This window comes from Perognathus longimembris, chromosome 22 (genome assembly GCF_023159225.1).
Source record: "Perognathus longimembris pacificus isolate PPM17 chromosome 22, ASM2315922v1, whole genome shotgun sequence".
Lineage (NCBI taxonomy): Eukaryota > Metazoa > Chordata > Mammalia > Rodentia > Heteromyidae > Perognathus > Perognathus longimembris.
Window position 1 is genome coordinate 20,431,177 of NC_063182.1, and position 21,493 is coordinate 20,452,669.

General features: G+C 40.8%; 1 protein-coding gene across 1 annotated transcript in view; it reads right to left on the bottom strand.

Annotated features, from left to right (window-relative positions):
* Window positions 1–12,840: 12,840 nt before the first annotated feature.
* The window catches only part of Adgrv1 (adhesion G protein-coupled receptor V1), a 496,777-nt gene continuing 488,124 nt past the window's right edge, over window positions 12,841–21,493 (bottom strand). The window contains exons 88-89 of the mRNA XM_048331390.1: window positions 20,456–20,633; window positions 12,841–13,143 (exon numbers count right to left, since the gene is read on the bottom strand). Of these exons, the coding sequence (XP_048187347.1) occupies window positions 13,025–13,143; window positions 20,456–20,633 (297 nt within the window). The 3' untranslated portion in view covers window positions 12,841–13,024. The remainder of the gene's footprint in view (window positions 13,144–20,455; window positions 20,634–21,493) is intronic.

Consider the following 21,493-nt stretch of genomic DNA (forward strand, 5'->3'; position numbering starts at 1 on the left):
TTAGAAAAATGCTGGGTTCTGGCAATGGAAGTCTTTCAGAGAACCTCTTTAGCAAATAATTCTGTCCTGGAAAATGACCTTGCAATAAACTGGACAGACATTAAACTGGATTTGTTCTCTTTTCCAAGTTCTTGATAACTCTTTTGTACTCCAAATTGCCAAGCATTTTGGTTTTCTTGTCTTTAACTCCTTGACTTAAATATTTGTATTACTGTATTTGTAAATATTTGTATTACTAATGAAGTCTAATTTCTCTTTTGTCCTGGGGCTTAAACTCAGGTCTTCTGGCTCTTGCTTAGCTTTTTTCACTCAAGGCTGGCTCTCTACGAATTGAGCCACATTACTGGCTATCTAGAGATAAGAGTCGCTTCCATTACCTGCTCTGTCTAACTTGAAAAGTTGATTTTCAGATCTTAGCCTTTTGAATGGCTAGGATTACATGTGACAGCCCCCATTGTCCAGGCCTTAGTTTTTATTTTTAAAGTTTGTTCAGTTTCTGCTTTTTAATAACTATGTTTTGAGCCTGTAGCATTTTCAACTAAGTAGAACTTTGCATAATACAGAAATCAAACTCAAGGCCTTCAGTATTGTAGGCAAACACTCTAGCACTGAGCTATATCACAAGCCCTTTGTGGAGGAGGATTTAATTCTTTTATTTGTTCTTGATATTAGACTCACTGGGAAAGTCCATTATGTGTTCTATATGTTTTCTTTGGTTGTAAAGTCCATATTTGGTCATATTTATTTGTACAAGAGCTTTTGTTTCATATCCAGGAAAGTAATTTCCTTCATAGGATTTCCTCGCTATCAGCAGGCACAGTCTTCTAGTTTAAATGGCAAAGGAAGTTGAACACCACGTAGATAAAATAAATTACTGAAATATTAAGGCTAGTTGTTTGACTTGTTTTTAAAATATTCAATTATAATATTTCAAACATGGTATGCAATGTTTTGTCAAAAACGTATTATCTTAATAAATGTAACATGTTAACTATAAAACACTGCTTGTCAAATAGAGGTGAAGATTTAATTTTCTTAATGTGTTTTTAAGAAAGATTTTATTCATGTCTAATAGTAAAAAATAGCAACGTGTTTCATTCTGACATTTTCATACATGGATATAATGTACTTTGGTCTTATTTGCCCCATTAGTTTTTCTTGTTCCCATTTCCTCATTTGCTTACTCTCCTTATAGACAAACGGTTCCTCTTCTACTTTTATGTCTTTTTAAGATTCAGATTTAATTTATGACAAAACATGCAATATTTGGACATGTTGACTCCAATAAATACTTTGAAAGGTTTAGAATTTTTTTTCAAATTTTTATTATCATACTGATGTACAGAGAGGTTACAGTTTCATACGTTAGGTGTTGGATACATTTCTTGTACTGTTTGTTACCTTGTCCCTCATACCCCCTCCCTCCCCCCTTCCTGTTCCTCCCCCCACCCCAGGTGTTCAGTTCACTTACACCAAACAGTTTTGCAAGTATTGCTTTTGTAGTTGTTTCTCTTTTTTTACCTGTGTCTCTCAAATTTGGTATTCTCTTTGAATTTCCTACTCCCAATACCAGTAAACACGGTTTCCAATATACTCAGATAAGATTACAGAGATAGTGTAGGTACAACCACAGGAAGGTGATACAAGAACATCATCAATAATAGAAGCTACAGATACACATAGGACGTTGAAAGTAGTTACAACTAAAGAAGGAGGAGGAGGAAGAGGAAGAGGAGCAGGAGGAGGAGGAACAGGAGGAGGAGGAGGAGAAGGAGAGGAGGAGGAGGAGGAGGAGGAGGAGGAGGAGGAGGAGGAGGAGGAGGAGGAGGAGGAGGAGGAGGACTGAAGAGGAAGGAAAAAAGGGAGAGACAAAACCCACAATTTCCTGAGCAGAAAGTTTACCCATCCTGCTTGTGCTTCTGTCTTAGACTAGAACAATCCAGCTACATCCAGAAATCAAGAAGAACAAGAACAAAAAACATTCTTCTCCATTCCCCCAAATACACCCTGCATTGAGCACACTTAAAGCATCTATGATGAAATATATTTACTGGGCTGTTCAGGACGTAATATATACTACATCTATATGTAATCTCACTAGGATTTGGGATGATTTAGAGAGGGCAAAGAATGAAGTGCTTCAAACCTACAGGTGGAAAAGACATGCATAAAAACTAACTTTCTCACCTGCAAACATGCTGATCCTGTGGGTTCCTTACCCGTGTTTGGAGAGGATCCACGTTGGGAAATGGACCACCGCGCCGCCCCCCCCCCCCCCCAGCATCCTCAGACTGCAGGTGCACATGTGCAGGTGTGGGCTTGGCAGAAGGCAGCACTGTATATAGTAGGACGAAAAGGATTCTCATTATGTGCAGTGGACCTGTGAACTCCTGCCCTCTGGGAGCAGAGGGCAGCCCCTCTGTCAATCAATGTTGTACTGCCACTGCATACTCAACAGTGCCTTTATTCTGGTGGGGATCTCAATCTCTTGTTAATCTCTGCTGTTAAAGAGTAACTGAAACATTTTAGAGATGGAGCTAAACAAACTCTGGGTAATGAGGTGAAAACAGAAAGAGAAACATTCTTTGTTCATGTGCTTACCCTTCTTTATCAGTCAAATTTCTAGTCCATGGTATGGTACCTGAATCCACACAGAATTTCTAATGTTCCAATGGCACACATCTTAATTTTTTTGGTATTTATGTTTCATGCGATGAGCATCTTAAGATAACTTAACCCTATTATTGGAATCCTTACTCATGCAATTTATGAAGGGCTTTTTGTTGTACACTGAACTCCTGGACTAAATATGAAGAGATAACACCAAAATGGAGTCAATTGTTTTAAGGATCATTTAATCAAACTGCAGCATTATAGAACAAAAACAAAATCTGCAAAGAGGCCAGTTTTCCTAAAACACAGAACATTTATGGCAATCAGTCTCAAAGGGTTCAGTTAACCTGGACCAGGTGATAAGGAAGTACTTTCAGCTTTAACCTTTACAAAGAAACTAGACTGAAGTAGCCCAAGGTTAGTCAGTTTGCTGTTTTTCCTTATGCAATTTCCTTGTTCCTGTACAAGTGACCTTCCCCAAACCAACGCTTCTGCCCACACAGAACTCCCTCTGTTTTGAAGACAAGCGATGCCAGATAAAGGAAGAGCTAATGACAAGATAATAGTTTTTTATATATTTTTTGAAACAATCTTCTGGCTTTCTTACACAGATTGAAAGATATAATACTTTCCTTAAAATATTACTTTTCAGAAGTTATTTCATACAGTAAGTAAAATTATTTCATACAGTAAGCATAAATACATGAGATAAAGGGAAAAGTAGAAATAAAAAAAACAAGGGGGAAAAAACCCTAAGCTTTCTCTACTATATAACCAGTGTTTAAGAAATATTAATAGGGGGCTGGGGATATGGCCTAGTGGCAAGAGTGCTTGCCTCGCACACATGAAGCCCTGTGTTCAATTCCCCAGCATCACATGTACAGAAAATGGCCAGAGGTGGCACTGTGGCTCAAGTGGCAGAGAGCTAGCCTTGAGCAAACAGAAGCCAGGGACAGTGCTCAGGCCCTGAGTCCAAGGCCCATGACTGGAAAAAAAAACCAAAAAAAAAACTACCCCAGAAATATTAATAGGGGAGGGAGAGAGGGAAGAGAGAGAGAGAGAGAGAGAGAGAGAGAGAGAGAGAGAGAGAGAGAGAGAGAGAGAGAGAGAGAGAGAGAGAGAGAGGAGAGAGAGAGAGAGAGAGAGAGAGAGAGAGAGAGAGGAGAGAGAGGAGAGGAGAGAGAGAGAGAGACCCCCACCCAGCCCTGCTTTATTTAGGGCAGGGACAAGGGGTGTGGATTAGGAGGTGACCTCAGGGAAAGGGGAGGTAACTGCCTCCAGGTCTGCAGGTTACCCAGGTAACTGGGTGGAGACTTAATGAGATGGGGGCATCTGCATGGAGCCCTCTGGGAGAGGATCTTACATTCCAGCCTTTTAATAGTTATGAAAAAGGACTTAGACTCTCTCTGGCTGCTTCCTGCTGGCAAGGGGCGTCGGCATTAGGGGTAAAAGGCAGAAATATGGCCCCTCCTGGAGAAGGCGAGCAGCAGGGTCCCTTGGTGGTAGATGCCAATCCTTGAATGAAGCCTGGAAGAAGTCTCATGAGGCAGGGGCTGGGCAAAAAAAAATATTAAGGCAAAAGGAAGGGTTTAGGGCACAAAATTAAAAATTGGATGACTTGGACAGTTCTTATACTAAGGCATGGACATTAGATGGACAAGCTACTATGTCTTGATCCCCCGGCTCTGATTAATTTTGAAAGGGCAAGACAAAGTGACTCCATTTAGGATGTGACATAATTCTCCTTTTACTCCTCTCCATGATCCTTGTTCCCTGAACTGGCTGAGTCCCAGGGGTCTAAGTGCTTGTTGTTGGGATGGCTTGCCCCCATTGGCATTCACAGGATTTGAACTCAGGGCCTGGACACTGTCCCTGAGCACTTCTGCTCGAGGCTAGCACTCTACCACTTGAGCCACAGCTCCACTTCCAGCATTTGTCTGGTGAGAGATAAGTCTCTTCAGCCATGCTTCCAGCCTGGCTCTTCACTGGTTAGTTGGGAGATGGAGTTTGAGAGAGAATTGCTGCCCTGGCTAGCTTCGAACTGCAATCCAAGGAGTCTTTGCCACAAAAGCCCTTTTTTTATTTCCATTAAAACAACAAGGAGACCAAGGTGACTAGAGCTTACCTGTACCTTGTCAAGAATTGACCAAATACTTGCCAGAATTCTGCAATGACAAAACTCAGTAGATGTGATGAGTTTTAGCACAGATATATAGCTAAATGGACATATAAAGAATGGCATACTGGTTTTACATCAGTGTTTAAGTTACAGCCAACAATTGTACACCAATTTAACAATCTTTGTCTTATATGAATTTAAGACATACCCATACCATCTTCTTCCTACACTGTTTCTTCAATTCCATTTTCTGAGACTTCACTAACAAATGACATTTACACAAACATACACACATGGAACACACATACACACTGTGCACATAGGTTTTACAGCATGCAAAAATGAATTTCAGCAGTAGACTCTTTTGGAATTCCAATAGTAAATGACATTTTTTTCCCCAATATTTTAAAACCACGTGGTCGGTTAGAAAAACAATTTTGCTAGCAAACCACGATTTTCAGATTATAAAATGGAGAAACAAAACCATATTTTGATAAATTCCAGTGGGATGCCATGTTGAGGGGGGTGGCAGGAGGACACAAACACACTAATAGAGAACATGTGGCATGGCATAATGGCGCCTGAGCTGATGCCTGTTAAACCCAATATCCACCACGTGGTCAATGCTAGAGAAAAGAACTTTTAGATATCTTTGCTGACAAAGCACATTGGTAGTCAAGCCTCAGTTTCGAAGGTCTGTGAAAAGAGGCAGCTTTGTGAGCAAGGCATACAACGATGGTACGACTTGGGAATTTTATAAAGTAAGCAGGAAGAAGAGAGAGAGAGGGAGAAAAGGGAAGAGAAAGAGAGGAAAAGAGAAAGAGAGAGAGAGCCTGAATATAAGTGACTTCTAACCATTTACCATTGCAGTGGCAAAAACTGTATCTGAGCGAGTATTTCGAGCAGGCCTCATTGCACTGTCAAGAGGCGTGCTAGCAGTGTCCCGGCTTGGGGTGTGATGTGATGCAAAACCCAAAAAGCATGGGAGGGAGGCGCCTGGTGAGTGGATGACAGCTTACTGGGCAGAAGCGGCGGAAGGAGCGGCAGAGAACCGGAGCAGCAGCAGTTTCACTCACCAGGGTAGACAAGTGGTGTGGAGGTGGAGGTGGGTGTGGAGGCCAGCAATGGTATTAGTGAAAAGTGCCACGTGGCTACTCGCAGCAGTTCGGTTCACGGAAAAAGGGCTGTCAGGACTGGGGATACTCCCAGAAAAAGAATAAAAATAGATGGAATTCCGCTTGTCCTGACTCTTAAGCCCCATTCGAGTCATGGCACCATATATGTTAGGTTTTTAAAGTAGGTAGCTGGTAAAGGAGAACGCCATGCGGTATTCAGGCAGAAGAGAAAGTTTATTACCGAACTACTGGCCTGTGGCCAAGATGATCCATGGCAGGACAGAAGGGAAGAGAGAGAGAGCGACCCCCACCCAGCCCTGCCTTATATCTAGGGCAGGGGCAAGGGGTGTGGCCAGGTGGATTAGAATGTGACCTCAGGGAAAGGGGAGGTAACTGCCTCCAGGTCTGCAGGTTACCCAGGGTGGAGACTTAATGAGGTGGGGGCATCTGCATGTAGCCCTCAGGGCTACAGGAAGGAAGGAAGGAAGGAAGGAAGGAAGGAAGGAAGGAAGGAAGGAAGGAAGGAAGGAAGGAAGGAAGGAAGGAAGGAAGGAAAGGGAAAGAAAGAAAGAAAAAAATCAGGTCAGCTACTAGCAATTAGGCTAACAAGGGTGAAAGAAGATGGATATCCTTAAAATCACTGTCTTTAAGTATGAAAAGAACAATGAAAACTCTTGAAATTTTATTAGAAAGGGATGGGAAATGTCAGAAAGTGGTGAACAAGATTGGGGAGAATATGTTATATACATGCATGAGGTGGAAATAACATCAATGAAATCACTTTTTTTTTTTTTTGGCCAGTCCTGGGGCTTGGACTCAGGGCCTGAGCACACACTGTCCCTGGCTTCCTTTTGCTCAAGGCTAGCACTCTGCTACTTGAGCCACAGCGCCACTTCTGGCCATTTTCTGTATATGTGGTTCTGGGGAATTGAACCCAGGGCCTTATGTATAGGAGGCAAGCACTCTTGCCACTAGGCCATATCCCCAGCCCTGAAATCACTTCTTGAATAGCTAATAAGAATAAACAAAAGCTGGGTGCTGGTGGTTCACGCCTATAATCCTAGCCACTCAGGAAGCCGAGATCTGAGCCAGCCCAGGAAGGAATGTCCATGAGAGTCTTATAATCAACTAACAACTAGCAACCCAAAAGTACTGCTGTGGCTCCAAGTGATAGAGCACTAACCCTGAGCAAAAGAGCTAGGGGAAATGCCTAGGCCCAGAGTTAAAGGGCCATGGCCACCACCACCACCACTACCACCACCACCACCACAATAATAATAATTATAATAATATCACCCCAACCCCCAGTCACAATTTTTGGTGGAGATGTGAACTCTTGAAGACAACTGGTAGAAACTCATACTGAAGTGGCCTGTATGGAAAATAATACGGAGGTTCTTCAAAAGGTTTAAAATAGAATTTGCATAGAGCCTAGCAATCTTACCTCTGGGTATTTATCCAGAAGAACTGAAATCAAGATCTGAAGTGCTATTAACACTCCATAATCATTGCAGCACTATGAGTCATAATAGCCAAGAACTTAGACTTGTGCTAACAGATGAATGGATAAAGAAAATGTGGTATACGCATACAATAGATACTCATTATGCAATTTTCAAAATAAAAGAAATTGTGCATTACATCACAGTGCAGATGTTGCTATAGAGATAAAGATTGTCTTTTAAAAAGAGGTTATCACTTGTTGCTGGTAATTCCTGTGTGTTATTTGAACATTCAGGAAAAGAACAGAAGTGCCTTAACAGTTCTAAAGTAAGGATGTATTGTTTGCTGGTTATATGGATTCTTTCAGGACTTTCACTAAGCACTCAGCACTAATTTCCTATAATATGTAAAAGTCTTTGGGATGATTTTGATGGGTGTACAGAATAAGAGTAGTTGTAGCATGGAGTAGAATCATCCTTTACAATGTCTTAAAAACTTTACTCTGGGGCTGGGATTTTGGCCTAGTGGTAGAGTGCTTAACTCACATACATGGAGCCCTGGGTTCGATTCCTCAGCACCACATATATAGAAAAAGCCAGAAGTGGAGCTGTGGCTCAAGTGGTAGAGTGCTAGCCTTGAGCAAAAAGAAGCCAGGGACAGTGCTCAGGCCCTGAGTTCAAGCTCCAGGACTGGCAAAAACAAAACAAAAAATCCTTTACTTTGTATTTACTTTACATTAGTTGTACAAAGGGGGTTCATTGTGACATTTCAACACATGTGTACAGTGTGTGATGATCAACCCCACTCCCCCCATCATACTCCTTACCCATTCTCCCTTCTTAAACTAGCTTCGGCAAGTTTCATCTTTCTGTTTTCAGTCATGCAAAGAAACTACTTGACCATATTCATCCTCATTTATACTCTTCATTAGCCCTCTCTGTCACAATTTCAGTTATTTGTTTGTTTCTTTATTGTGACAGTTCTGGAGCTTGATCTAAGGACCTATGCCTTATCCCTGAGTGTTTCTGCTGGAGGATAGCACTCTACCACTTGATCCACAGCTTCTCTTCTGGCTATTTCGATTTATTGGAGATAAATTATCACAGAATTTCCTGCCCAGTCTGGGTTCAAACTGTGATCCTCAGGTATCAGCTCACTAAGTAGATAGGATTACAAGTGTGAGCCACTGGTGCCTGATCAACATATTTTTAAATCATGCTTTATAAACTAATGTAAATTATTATTTTTTGAGATAGGGGTCTCCCAGTGTAGTCTTAAATGCTCCTCTTGCCTTAGACTCCTAAGAACTTGGGCTTACAAGGGTGCACCATTCTGCCCAGCTTTGATGGCTTTTCTTGGTCCAAACTTTCCTACACACACACACACACACACCACACACACACACACCACACACACACCACTTTGAAGTAATAAAATCATATTCAAACTCCAGATAAATGTTGCGAAATGATTTACATTGTTTTCTTTTATTTGTACCATAAAACAAATGCTAGCTGTTCATTCCTAAATTAAGAAAGACATTCATGATTTTGCTCATGAACTCCCTACAGTGGTGTGACAGGTACTTACTCTTTCCTATGATGACTCTAATGAAATTTGAATTATTTTATCTGTTAGAAACCGTGATTGCTTATATTTACTTACATAAGAAACCCCACAGGACTAAAACACTATTTAATCTAGAGGCCCCACAGGGCATGCACAGTCCCAAGTGCATGGCAATGATTGTTATAATAACTTGTGATCAGAGGTGATGGAAAACAGTGTTAATACCCATTTTTCTTTTCTCCCAAAGCCACATAAACCTATAAGCTGTCTTTCACTGAACCATTTGATTTAGTAAAAGATATCTGTAAACTGTAACTCAATGACACTGACGTATTTATAAATACCTGAGTTTGTTTGGGATATATTCTTGTTAAACACTTTTATCTCTAGGGTAGTAATTTTCCTAATTAAAGTAGTTGCTAACTTGTCAAAATGATTGAATGGGCCCAGATCACATGAAATCAATGTTTTCCACATGGGAATAGTGTAGTTGTATTCAGTATGTACTAGCTAGAATGGGTTAGAGCTTCAAAATGAATCTCTGATTTTTGCAAAAGTAAAAGTAAGTCTGTATTTTTCTGGTTGTATGGGATTTATATGATAAAAACTTGGTGAGAAAAAGTGATCATGAATAAAATTAATGTGCCAAATAAGTTGTATTATCAAGAATAGCACTCATCAAGGGTGAAGTTTTTTTTCAGTAGTCAGTGAAAAGTACTGTAAGGGATTTAAGGTAATAACTCTCAGTCATTTAGTCCCTTCTTTGAGTACTACTCATTGACACTGTAGTCTTTGATTTACTTGCATTTTGCTAAAGAAATTGGGAGAGATTGTGTGCATGCTATAAACAATTAAAAGGCTAAAAAGAACACAGGAACACTCCCAGTGTTCTTGGTTCCCTACAAGACTAGGCTGTCTAGAGACCTGCCCTGGCATCCAGCCACATTGGGAAGGTCAGTACTATTTATCTAATTAAGACTTATGGTCAAACATAGGTACCCAGAGACTTAGGGTTATATTCAAAAAGAATCTCAAGGACTGGCAAAATTGTTTGGGAGCTTCATTCCTGCATGATCCTTCATTACTTATTTAACCATCTCTGTTAAGAATTAAGGGACATGGGAAACATTCATTAAATCTTAAAAAATACCTTGAAAACCAATTCAAAGCAAAATTTCATGGAACTTTATTAAGGTCCTCTGTGTACTAAGGCTTTAATGTGCCTGCGATTTCCTATCTTGTTAGTATGAATTCTGTTTTAACACCATCCCATTCTGCACTCCTAGCATCAAACTAGGAAAAGTCCTTTTTATTTTTAATATTCTAAAATACAAAAATTTAACATCTTCAAGCCATAAGGAAAAATAGAGAAATTACAGGAATTCTGGAGCAGAAACACTACAAAGGAAATGCTAGCTATCATCTCAGTGGGAAGAAACGGTGATCATGATGAGGAATACAGAATTTCCTTCTGAGGAGATATAAACAATTTGGAAATAGAAGTGATAACTATTCAGCACCACAAATTACACTGTGAACAGAATTAATGCTACTGTGAATATAGTTAGTGCTACACTTGAAATGCATCAAGGTGAATTTATGCTATAGTGTATGTTTCACCATAGTTTTTTCTTTTTTAAACAAAAATATAGGGGCAGTACTTTGGCCTAATGATAGAGTGCTTGCCTAGCATGCACGAAGCCCTGGGTTTGATTCCTTGATACCACCTACACAGGAAAAGCCAGAGGTAGAACTGTGGCTCAAGTGGCAGAGTGCTAGCCTTGAGCAAAAAGAGCTCAAGGACAGTGCCCAGGCCTTGAGTTCAAGCTCCAGGACTGGCAAATATATATATTTGAATTGTATTGCTTTACAGGATGAGTTTTATGGAGTGAGAATTTTATTACACTAAAACTGTGAAAGCCATGTCACCTGTTGAAAAGGGGTGTTATTCAGTTTTTATTCTCTGCAGTTCCGGTGATTTACCTCTGCCTACATATTCCTGTCCTACCCTGGCAGTCTATTCTGGGAGGAAACTATAGACTACCACAGCTGTTGGAATGGGAAGCTTATTTGTTCTATTACTGTGGATTCTGCAAACTTTGTTTTTCCCTTCCAACATTTAAAAGAACAATGCTGAGCGGTGGTTTTCCTTTTCTTTTTACCAAGATTAATGGCATTAAAGCAATCTAGAGGAAGAAAAGGGACCTTGTTTGGTTATTTTTCCAAATCTGGAAAACATGAACAAATGAAAACAATGATCAACAGTTGTTAGGTATCTAGGAATCTCCCAAATAGGAAAACATGTGCATTGCATACAATGAGCTCTTATATTTCTATAATCATTTACCTGAACCCCAAAGTCAGTAATATCCACTGACAATTTTCACATGCTTCCCAATTTTAAAATGTTCACATTCTGGGATTAGGAATGTGGCTTAGTGGTTGAGCACTTGCCTATCATGCATGAAGCCCTGGGTTTGATTCCTCAGCAGCATATAAACAGAATAAGCTGGAAGTGGCACTGTGGCTCAAGTGATAGAGTGCTATTCTTGAGCAAAAAGAAGCCAAGGACAGTGCTCAGGTCCTGAGTTCAAGCCCCAGGATTGGCAGAAAAAAATGTTCACATTTCATTTTATGTGTTATAACTTCTATTATGAAACTGACTAGTGCAGTGCTGTAGGTTAAAGACATAACTAACTTGTCACTTAAAATAAATTCAACCTTATTACCAAGACTTCTAAAGTCTATGTCCACCAAAGATGTGGCCTTTTTTTTTCTATTTACAAATAAAACTCAATACAAGATGGAGGAGATGGGTACAGGGAGATTTCTCAAGAAGAAGAGTCACTTCACAGTTTATCAATGTAAATAATACTACCTCATAGAATATGAAGCTATTCCTCTTCTTCCACCTCTTCTTCTTTTCTTTCTTGTGCAAAAGCACTAATACCAGCGCTTAAGTTTAGGGCCAAGTGTTCTCACTTGGCTTCTATGCATACAGATGGCACCAAACCACTTGGAGCATGCCTCCACTCCAGCTTTTGGCTGATTGTTTGGAGATAAGAGTATCACAGACTTTTCTGCCTAGGCTGGCTTTGAGCCTTGATTCTCAGGTCTCAGCCTCTTGAGTAGCTAGTACTACAGGTATGAATCACTTCTGTCTGGCTCATAAACACATACTTAAGAGGAAAGACACAGCATTCTGATGTTTTAGTTGAAGCTTTAAAGGACATTCTTGACAGAACAGAACTTTCTTTGATTTTTTTCAAACTACTTTTTTTTATATGATACTGATTTCTTTTAAAAAATATTTAAGAATCCTCAAACAAAAGGTCAAAAAGCTTTTTTTCCAGACAACTTTGTCTGTTCTGAATGAATCTTCTGGAACTTTAGTCAATGAGGTCATCTCAGGCACAACAATGTTCCAGGATCCATTTTCTGATTTCTCATTCCAAGACAAAGAAAGACTGAGAATTCCAAACCAGAAAAGTTTTCTCCGAAGCAGACTATGTACTGTTTGGATGATCTTGCTCTTAGCTGGGGGAGTTATTTTTAACTGGGGACAGAACATTCATTCTGGAAAGCATTCAGATCCTTAATTTTATAATGTGCAGAAACATATTCCGTTCATGGACCACTGAGCCAGCTGCAGTATCCTGGTCCACACTTAGGTGATGAAGCTTCAATAGACTATATAGTTTACATTTTCCAGGGATTAAACTTTTCTATATGTAGAGAAGACCTGAATCTATATCACTTTATGAAGGATAGAAGAAATAGGTTCTTATGATCATGTAGATGCAGTTTGCTTCTGCCCACAAACATTTCTTAATAAATAAGAAGCCTGAGTGATACCAAGTGTATTCTATTTTTTATTGGTTATTACTTTCATTATACAATGTTAGCTAAATAGCATGATTAAACAACCACTAATATTATTAGAATAGGTACATCCTGTTCATTCATAAATGGACCCAGTCTTTCACTATAACTGTTGCATATATATATATATATGTGATTTCTATTCCAAATGTAGCAGTCACTTCTGTGTTAATCATTCAGTACAGTACACAGACTCCTAGTACATGGTTGTATACTCATAGGGCTTTAGTACAAAATTCAGGACAAATGTAAAGTGATCCTGTTCTAAAGGTGAGTGAGGTGGTTAGAGATGGGTGTCAGCGATGGGTATCCTCCTGAGTTCCACGATCTGTGAGTCAGTCAATGTGCCTCCCTCCTGGCTGCCTTGACCAGATTCGTTGTCACTGACACTGAGACCAGCACCTTGCAGCAGAAAGAGAAAACAAAAACAAAAACACCACAGAATCCAAACTATTAGCACAATGAGCTCTTTTCTTCTTCTTTGTCATTTTTTTATGTGACTGGGATTTGAACTCAGGGCCTTTAGCTTGTTAAACAGGTGCTTTGCTTCCTGAGCCATGCTTGAAGCCCTTGTGCAATCAATTAATGATCAAGATACACGAAACCAAAAGTATGCTTACTTCTGTATGAGTAAAACTACAAAACAAAACACAAAACCCAAGTTATATAGGTGGAATATGTGATTCATGTTAAGTAGTTTTTAAAAGGAGAGTTAACATTTGGAGGTATAAATGTGTGCATGCTTCTACCAGGTGTAGATAGGTATAATCCACTGCAAGAACCAGAGAGCTGTGCTCCTCAGTTCAAGGGCTTATCACAACAGGAAATCAGGCTGGTTATTGAATTTTTCCAGCCCGGGGTTGGCATTTGTTGTTAGAGCACATGAAGCCTCCACCCTACAACGTCCATGAACTCCAGCAGCTCCATCCTGTGATAGTGTCTGTCAGTTGTCAGAAAAGAAAGACAAGCTTGGGCTGGGTGGAGGAGGGGGAGGCCTGGAGTCCTCCTGCACTCTAATGGATCAGATTGATCCCAAGATAAAGGCAGTTACATAACACAGTGCAAAACAACGGTGCAGGAATCCTAGGAAGCTAGGGAGCTGGTTACTGAAGACAATGCCAGAATCTTCCCTTGAAGGAAGTTCCACTGTGCAACAACTCTCCCACCTCTCATCTCAGTATAATCCAGAAAACTTCAAACTGTTCCAGACTAACATCCATTCTTTTCTTCTGCAATTGAGAGGAACCCATAAACTCTGGTGCAATCTTCTCTCCTCTCTCTGTCTCTGTCTGTCTCTCTGTCTGTCTGTCTGTCTCTCTCTCTCTCACACACACACATACACACACACACACACACACACACACACACACAGAAAACAGGTCAGAGGTTGTGCTGGCATGAATCAGCAAGACTAACAGATTTCAGCCACTCCCTTGTCTTCATCATTCCACTCAGAAAAAAAAGGAGAGATGTGACAAACCGCGCGCACGTGTGTGTGTGTGTGTGTGTGTGTGTGTGTGTGTAGAGGCTGAGACATCTCTCCTTGTGATGGAGGAACAGCGATTCTGGAGTTGGCAGCTATGGGAAGATGATGACTTAGCTACAGCATAACCTGTTTGGAAGAGGAAGTAGGAGCCTACTGATTCTCCTTCTAGCCAAGTGCTCCCTCTCCTGGGTCTCTGTCCTTCATAGTATGTTGGCTAAAGGCTGCCATTCAAACTCTTTTTTTTTTGCCAGTCATGGGGCTTGGACTCAGGGCCTGGGCACTGTCCCTGGCTTCCTTTTGCTCAAGGCTAGCACTCGGCCACTTGAGCCACAGCGCCACTTCTGGCCGTTTTCTGTATATATGGGTGCTGGGGAATTGAACCCAGGGCTTCATGTATGGGAGGCAAACACTCTTGCCACTAGGCCATATCCCCAGCCCCCATTCAAACTCTTGCTTCCTTTGCTTCTGTGCCATGTACATCACTTGCTCATCTCTTCCTTTGATGGGCTGGCTCTTTCCAGAGCTCTTCTGCTTTGTCTCATATCTCCTCCAGCTGTCTCAGCACTGGTGGCCTTGTCTTGAGCTTTGCTTTAAAGCCAACATGATCTAGCTGACTTTTGATTGCTCTCTAGCCAATGCTACTAGTGCTGCTGATCATTTTACTGCCTCTGTACACCACCCACTCAGCTGGGAATACAGCAGAATGATACTAGCACTAACTTAGTACATCCAAGCCCTGGTACCACAGAAAAAAAAACAAACCTTAACAAAAACCCTATCAACTCAGGTACTCAGGCCTCAGGCCTCAGGTACTTATGCAACTATAACAGTTCTTAAAAATTTTTTGTTCAATTACGTACTTCTTGTTTTAGATCATGCTTTTTGTGGTTCATAGGTTACTGTGAACACTGTGGAGGTTCTTATAATATAGATGATGTTGGTAAACCAGGCCTTGCTTTCTAGTTCTTGGCATCTCCTCTTCTAGCTTGCCTATCTGTTTCTCTGAGCCATTCTGCACTCACTGCCCTTTCCTTGAGCAAAAATCAGTCCTATTGCCACCCACATCAAGACTGGAATCGCCAGCTTTGGCTTGCACCTGGTTCCCTCATCTGGCTGCAGCCCACTAATAGGTGTTTTCCAACCTGGATCTGGTCTCTGATGGGTGCTGAGTTATCTTGTTAATTCCAGCCTGAGAGTCATTCTATGGATTCATCCTTCTATTATTTCCAATAAATTACCAAAAATAAAAAATGAATAAATCCGAAATATTTAAGAACATTTCCAATGCTTTATTTATCCCCTCTAGCCCCTCCCCCGGTCTTAGGGCTTGAACTCTGGGCTTGGGCACTGTCCCTGAGCTTCTTTTGCTCAAGGAGAGCACTCTAGTTCTACTACTTGAGCCATAGCACCACTTCTGGCTTTTTTTTTTTTTTTTTTTTTTTTTTTTGAGTAGTTTATAGAAGATTCTCATGGAGTTTCCTGCCTGGGCTTTGAGCTGCAATCCTCAGATTTCAGCCTTTTCAGCAGCTAGGATTACAAGCGTTAGCCACTGGTGCCCAACTGATAATGCATTTTTTAAAAATATAATAAACTGTTAAAATTGAAAATCCAATCCATCTAACTAAAATGTCATAGTTCTTGTTTTCTTAGAAAAAAAAAACAAAAACAAAGATCAGGCAACCCTAGGCCTGCATTTATGCACTGGGAAAACAAAAAACCAAACAACCCCCCCCCCCAAAAAAAATATTAGTAGTTCTTTTCACCCAACACACTTGAATTGTGAATGGCACGTGCCTGTTTCCTGAAAGCAACAATTTTGAAGAAAATCCTAAAGGCTTTAGGCCTTCAAAGAACAAAGGATCCGGGGCTAGGGATATGGCCTAGTGGCAAGAGAGCTTGCCTCGTATACATGAGGCTCTGGGTTCAATTCCCCAGCACCCATATATACAGAAAACGGCCAGAAGTGGCGCTGTGGCTCAAGTGGCCGAGTGCTAGCCTTGAGCAAAAGGAAGCCAGGGACAGTGCCCAGGCCCTGAGTCCAAGGCCCAGGACTGGCCAAAAAAAAAAAAAGAACAAAGGATCCACGCCTCTCTGCTGAGAACACAATGCTGTCTGCTTTGACAAAACAGCAAGCAAACTGGTAAGATAGTGGCTATTCTACAAGGAAAAGGAAACTAAGACCCCTGAGCCTATAAAAGTTTGATCTGGACAATGAAGAAGTCTTAGGAGAGGAAGTAAAATAGAAATAAAAGTTAAGAGAATAAAGAGAATGATCTAATATTTCCAAACTGAAAAGACAGTCTGTTCATACATTTTTTTTTCTTTGGCCAATCCGGGGCCTTGGACACAGGGCCTGAGCACTGTCCCTGGCTTCCTTTTTTGCTCAAGGTTAGCACTCTGCCACTTGAGCCACAGCACCACTTCTTGCGGTTTTCTGTATATGTGGTGCTGGGGAATCCAACCCAGGGCCTCATGTATACGAGGCAAGCTCTCTTGCCACTAGGCCATATCCCCAGCCCCTGTTCATACATTTTTTTTTTTTTTTTGCCAGTCCTGGGCCTTGGACTCAGGGCCTGAGCACTGTCCCTGGCTTCTTCCCGCTCAAGGCTAGCACTCTGCCACTTGAGCCAAAGCGCCGCTTCTGGCCGTTTTCTGTATATGTGGTGCTGGGGAATCGAACCTAGGGCCTCGTGTATCCGAGGCAGGCACTCTTGCCACTAGGCTATATCCCCAGCCCCCTGTTCATACATTTTTTAAATGAGTACCAGTAGGTATCAAATTAGTAAGGTCCTCAGACACCTTCTGGGTAGTTTAAAAAATAATATAAAATTCCTATTTTAAAACATCAAAACATATAATACAGCAACATTTAAATCACTCTACACTACTTAAACTTATTTAAAATGTTATGCAAGTGTATATGCAGCTGTAGTCCAGCAGCGCTGTAATAAATTTCAAGAATTTTGTTGCTAGATTTTTCCATAAATGCTAGGATTTTATGGGATATATTTAAGTTCTTCATATTGGCCTCACAGATGGATAAAGTGTTATGTGGCTCAAATAAAAGTATTGTTTAGCCTAATCTGGCCTATAGGACAATGATAAATTCTCCTTTTTTTTTTTTTTTTTTGCCAGCCCTGGGGCTTGGACTCGGGGCCTGAGCATTGTGCCTAGCTTCTTTTTGCTCAAGGCTAGCACTCTACCTCTTCAGCCACAGCACCACTTCTGGCTTTTTCTGTTTATGTGGTGCTGAGGAATAGAATCCAGGGCTTCATGTATGCTAGGCAAGCACTCTACCACTAAGCCACATTCCCAGCCAATTCTCCTTTATTTGATCATTTCTTATAATGGAAGGCAGGGTGATGGTGCTCTATTATAAAAGCACCTTTTCTAAAAATAGAGGGATCAATACTAGAGATTGTTATGTTGATCTTTTAAAGTATTTATTTTCTAATGAGCTTCAAGGAATGCTAAAATAAATCTATAAGTAAGCAAGCCATTCCATGCATTCCTGAACCAGATGAAGTTAATACTTGATATATATGTATATATCTACATATATCTACATATATACATACATACGTATATATACATATATACATATGTATATATATATCTCCATATATATATATATATATCACAGATCTAATTTAATTATGCTGCAGGAATTCATTCTATGTCTCCAGTGTCAGAACATCAACAACTGACAAGTACTTGAACGTCACTTTATAGTCTCCACAGTAATCATTGTTTTATGTAGTTAAGTATTCTCTATTTCCTAAAACTCTCTAACTCTCTACCTTCTTTTAGTTTTCTTTCTGATTTTGCTAGTTTCTCTATGGGGGCTTCTCCTATATTCTCTCTCTTTCTCTCTCTCCTTCTCTCTCCCCCTCTTTCTTCTTCCTCCTCCCCCTCCTTTCCCTTTCCCTCTCTTCCTTCCCTCATCCTCCTTCTTTTTCTTCCTCCTCCTCCTCTTTCTCCTCCTTTTCCTCCTCCTCCACCTCCTCTTAACCCTTTCTCCTCCTCCTCCTCCTCCTCCTCCTCCTCCTCCTCCTCCTTCTCCTCCTCCTTCTTCCTCCTTCTCTTCCTCCTTCCTTTTCCTCCTCTTCTTCCTCCTCTTCATCTCCTTCCTCCTCCTTTCCTTTTTTTGCAGTGTTAGGTGTTCTCCCAGTCAAGCTATGCCTCTAGCCAATTTATCTTGGTTATTTTAAATATAGAGGCCCCTTTATGCCTAGGCCTGCCTGGGCTGTGATCCTCCTATTTATGCATTTTCCCTTCACTATTGGACTCAGCCATTGTGCTTGCTGTGTAGCTGGAGTAGCAAGCTCATACCGTTGTCATTGAGTAAGATGGAATCTGGCTGACTTTTATGCCTGGCTGGCCTCAAACTGCTATTCTGTGAACTCCCAAGCAGCTGGGGTAACAGGCTTGAACCACTTGTGTCAGGCTTCTATTCCATTTTCAATGTAAACGTTAGTTAAGATATTGCTATTCTTTCCCTTCCCTTGTCTGACCATTCCTTTATTTAAATCCCTACCCTCCCTTCCACTCTCCCAGGTCAAATTTACTTATGCCCATAGCCACAAATATCATTCTCCTCATAAGTGCGTCTCAAATGCTAAGATCCAAACCTGAATTTCCAGGAGTCATCAGGCTTAACATCCAAATCTGATCAAGTCAGGTTTCCCTGCAATCAAATAAATGAGTGCTCTGTGGTATGATTTCCTGCCATCTAGGTGAGAAACAGCAGCTTTAATTACTGTCCTCCTGTGCTCTTAGTTCCTCTTGTGTCCTTGCATTTGTGTTCTCACTCCTTGCATTCTCTTCTGATGAGAATCATCTCCTGTCAGCTCTTCTGATATTGCTCCTAGTTACTTTTCACACCTTCGTAAAAGCTGTTTTGCCTCAAGTGGTATCCAGTCATGCTTTGTTTCAAAAACCTTCCTGGCCCACTGTGTTCTATAAAAATCCCAGCCCTTAATGTGACTCCCCAAAAGCACTTTGATGAAGATAATGATAATAATAATAAAAAGCAACCAGAAAGTATACCAAAATAAAACAATCACCAAATGCACCCAGAATCTCTAAATTAAATAAAAGTAGATTGCTTTAGAGCTTCTAAAATGCTAAGGTGAGTTGCAAGTATACTTGGTCAGGGGATCCTCTCATAGAAGTATAGCTATGAATAGCTCAAGGAGGGTGCTGGTTGGAACCCAAGCAGGCAATGTCAATTGTGGATCTGTGGAAGGTGGTATTTAGTTGGAGAAATTGGGTACGGGAAGCATGCTTTGGAAGAATATCTCATGCCTCTGCCCCTTCCTATTATTCTTGCTTTCCTGCTCCCATGAAGTGAATGGCTTTCCTTTTCTATATCCTTCCTCCATGATTAAAACCCATGGAACTGAAATAAATCCTCTCTCTCTCTCTCTCTCTCTCTCTCTCTCTCTCTCCATATACACATACACACATATACATTTATAGAGAGAGGGGTCAATGAAATATTGAAATAGGTGATGACACTTTAGAAATTATAAGCAGCCTTTGAAATTTTATGATCAGAAATAGTCCTTAAGAAAAAAGGTTTCTGTGGCATCTCCAGGAGCAAAATTTTCCTCATGAAGCTTCCTTCCATATCTTATACTTGTCTGGTCCTCTAGTAAGAATCCAGGGCTGAGATATTTACATTTAGTTAGAATATTCCTTTTCCTTTCTTAAAAGGAAATCACCGTAAATTATTTTTAGTCAGTATTTTTATATTTGATGCCAAGAAAAATGTCTTTGAGGTTAGCTGGATTTAGGAACAGGTCAAAACAATTTAGATATGCTCAGGGTGACCTACTGTAGTATTCGTCTATTGTAGTATAGCAAGAGTACAGAGTATTACTACTACTACTACTACTACTACTACTGCTACTACTATACTCTTCTCTTCCTCCTTCTCCGCCTCCTTTTTTTCCTTCTCCCCTTTCTTCTCCTTTTGTTGGTGCTAAGCTGTAAACTCAAAAATCTTGAACTTGCTTGACTTGCTTCTCCTGCCTGACTCATACTTTCAGCTCCAGCTTTGATGGTTATTTGGAGATTCAGTATCATGGTGTTTTCTACCTGGGCTGGCTTTAAATATTGATCTGCTAGGTCTCAGCCTCCTGAGTTGCTAGGACTGAAGAATGGAACGAACTGTGTCTGGTAAGAGCACCTCCTTCTCATATAGTTTCTGGGTTTCATACATACCGGTTTTTAATGCAAATATCAAGTCATCAAACTCCTGGGATTCTTCATCAGCGATCAGTAACCCCTGGCCATACCCTCCAGAGGAAGGGAATGAGGCGCCATTTTGAGGACTTGTCTTCAAGTCAGGGCTGGCCTGACTGGCTTGTTGGAAGGATGCTCTCTCCCAGTCAGGTGGCACCTTTGATGGAGTAGTGGAGAACAAAACCATACAGTGAATACATGCAGATTGACGTTCAAACCTCTATCAACAACTCACTTTCACGTTTCACCACCAGAGAGCCCGTGAAAGAACTACTGAGAGGCTTATAAATTATGGCATTTCATTTTACATTTTTTTCAAGAAAATGTTTATTGCTTGGGCCAGTCTCATCTGGTGATTTTAAACAATATCTGTGTTAGAATTACATATTGATTTTTATGTTGTCCTGAGTGGAGAAAGAAAATATAATTCAATAAATGAGTTTAAATTCTTCATAAGATGTGAGCAAAGGAAAGAAGATATGTGAATGGAGAAGAACATTTCTGATCTTTAATCTAAACCTGGTTCAAATGTCCTAAATTCTCCCTTTGGTCAGTTAATTGAGCAGATTCTATTCTTTGTTTGTTTTTGCCAGTCCTGGGGCTTGGACTCAGGGCCTGAGCACTGTCCCTGGCTTCCTTTTGCTTAAGGCTAGCAGTCTACCTCTTGAACTACAGCACCACTTCTGACCTTTTCTGTTTATGTGGTGCTGAGGAATCAAATTCAGGGCTTGTGCATGGTAGCTAAGCACTCTATTGCTAAGCCACATTCCCAGTTCTATTCTGCAATGACTAAATGTGTTCATGAACCTCAAGGTAAGCAGACCCTCAGCCTTTCTTTCCCTCTCATTGACAGTCTCACTGACAGCTGGATGAAGGCCAGGTCTAAGCCATGAGGAATGCAGAGCACATCTGAGGCTATGCCTTTGGGCAACACTGTACAAGAACACGGAAGCAGTGGCCGGGCAGGTGCTGGCTGTGCATAGCTGCTCACCATCATAGAGGTTTTTCTAGGAGATG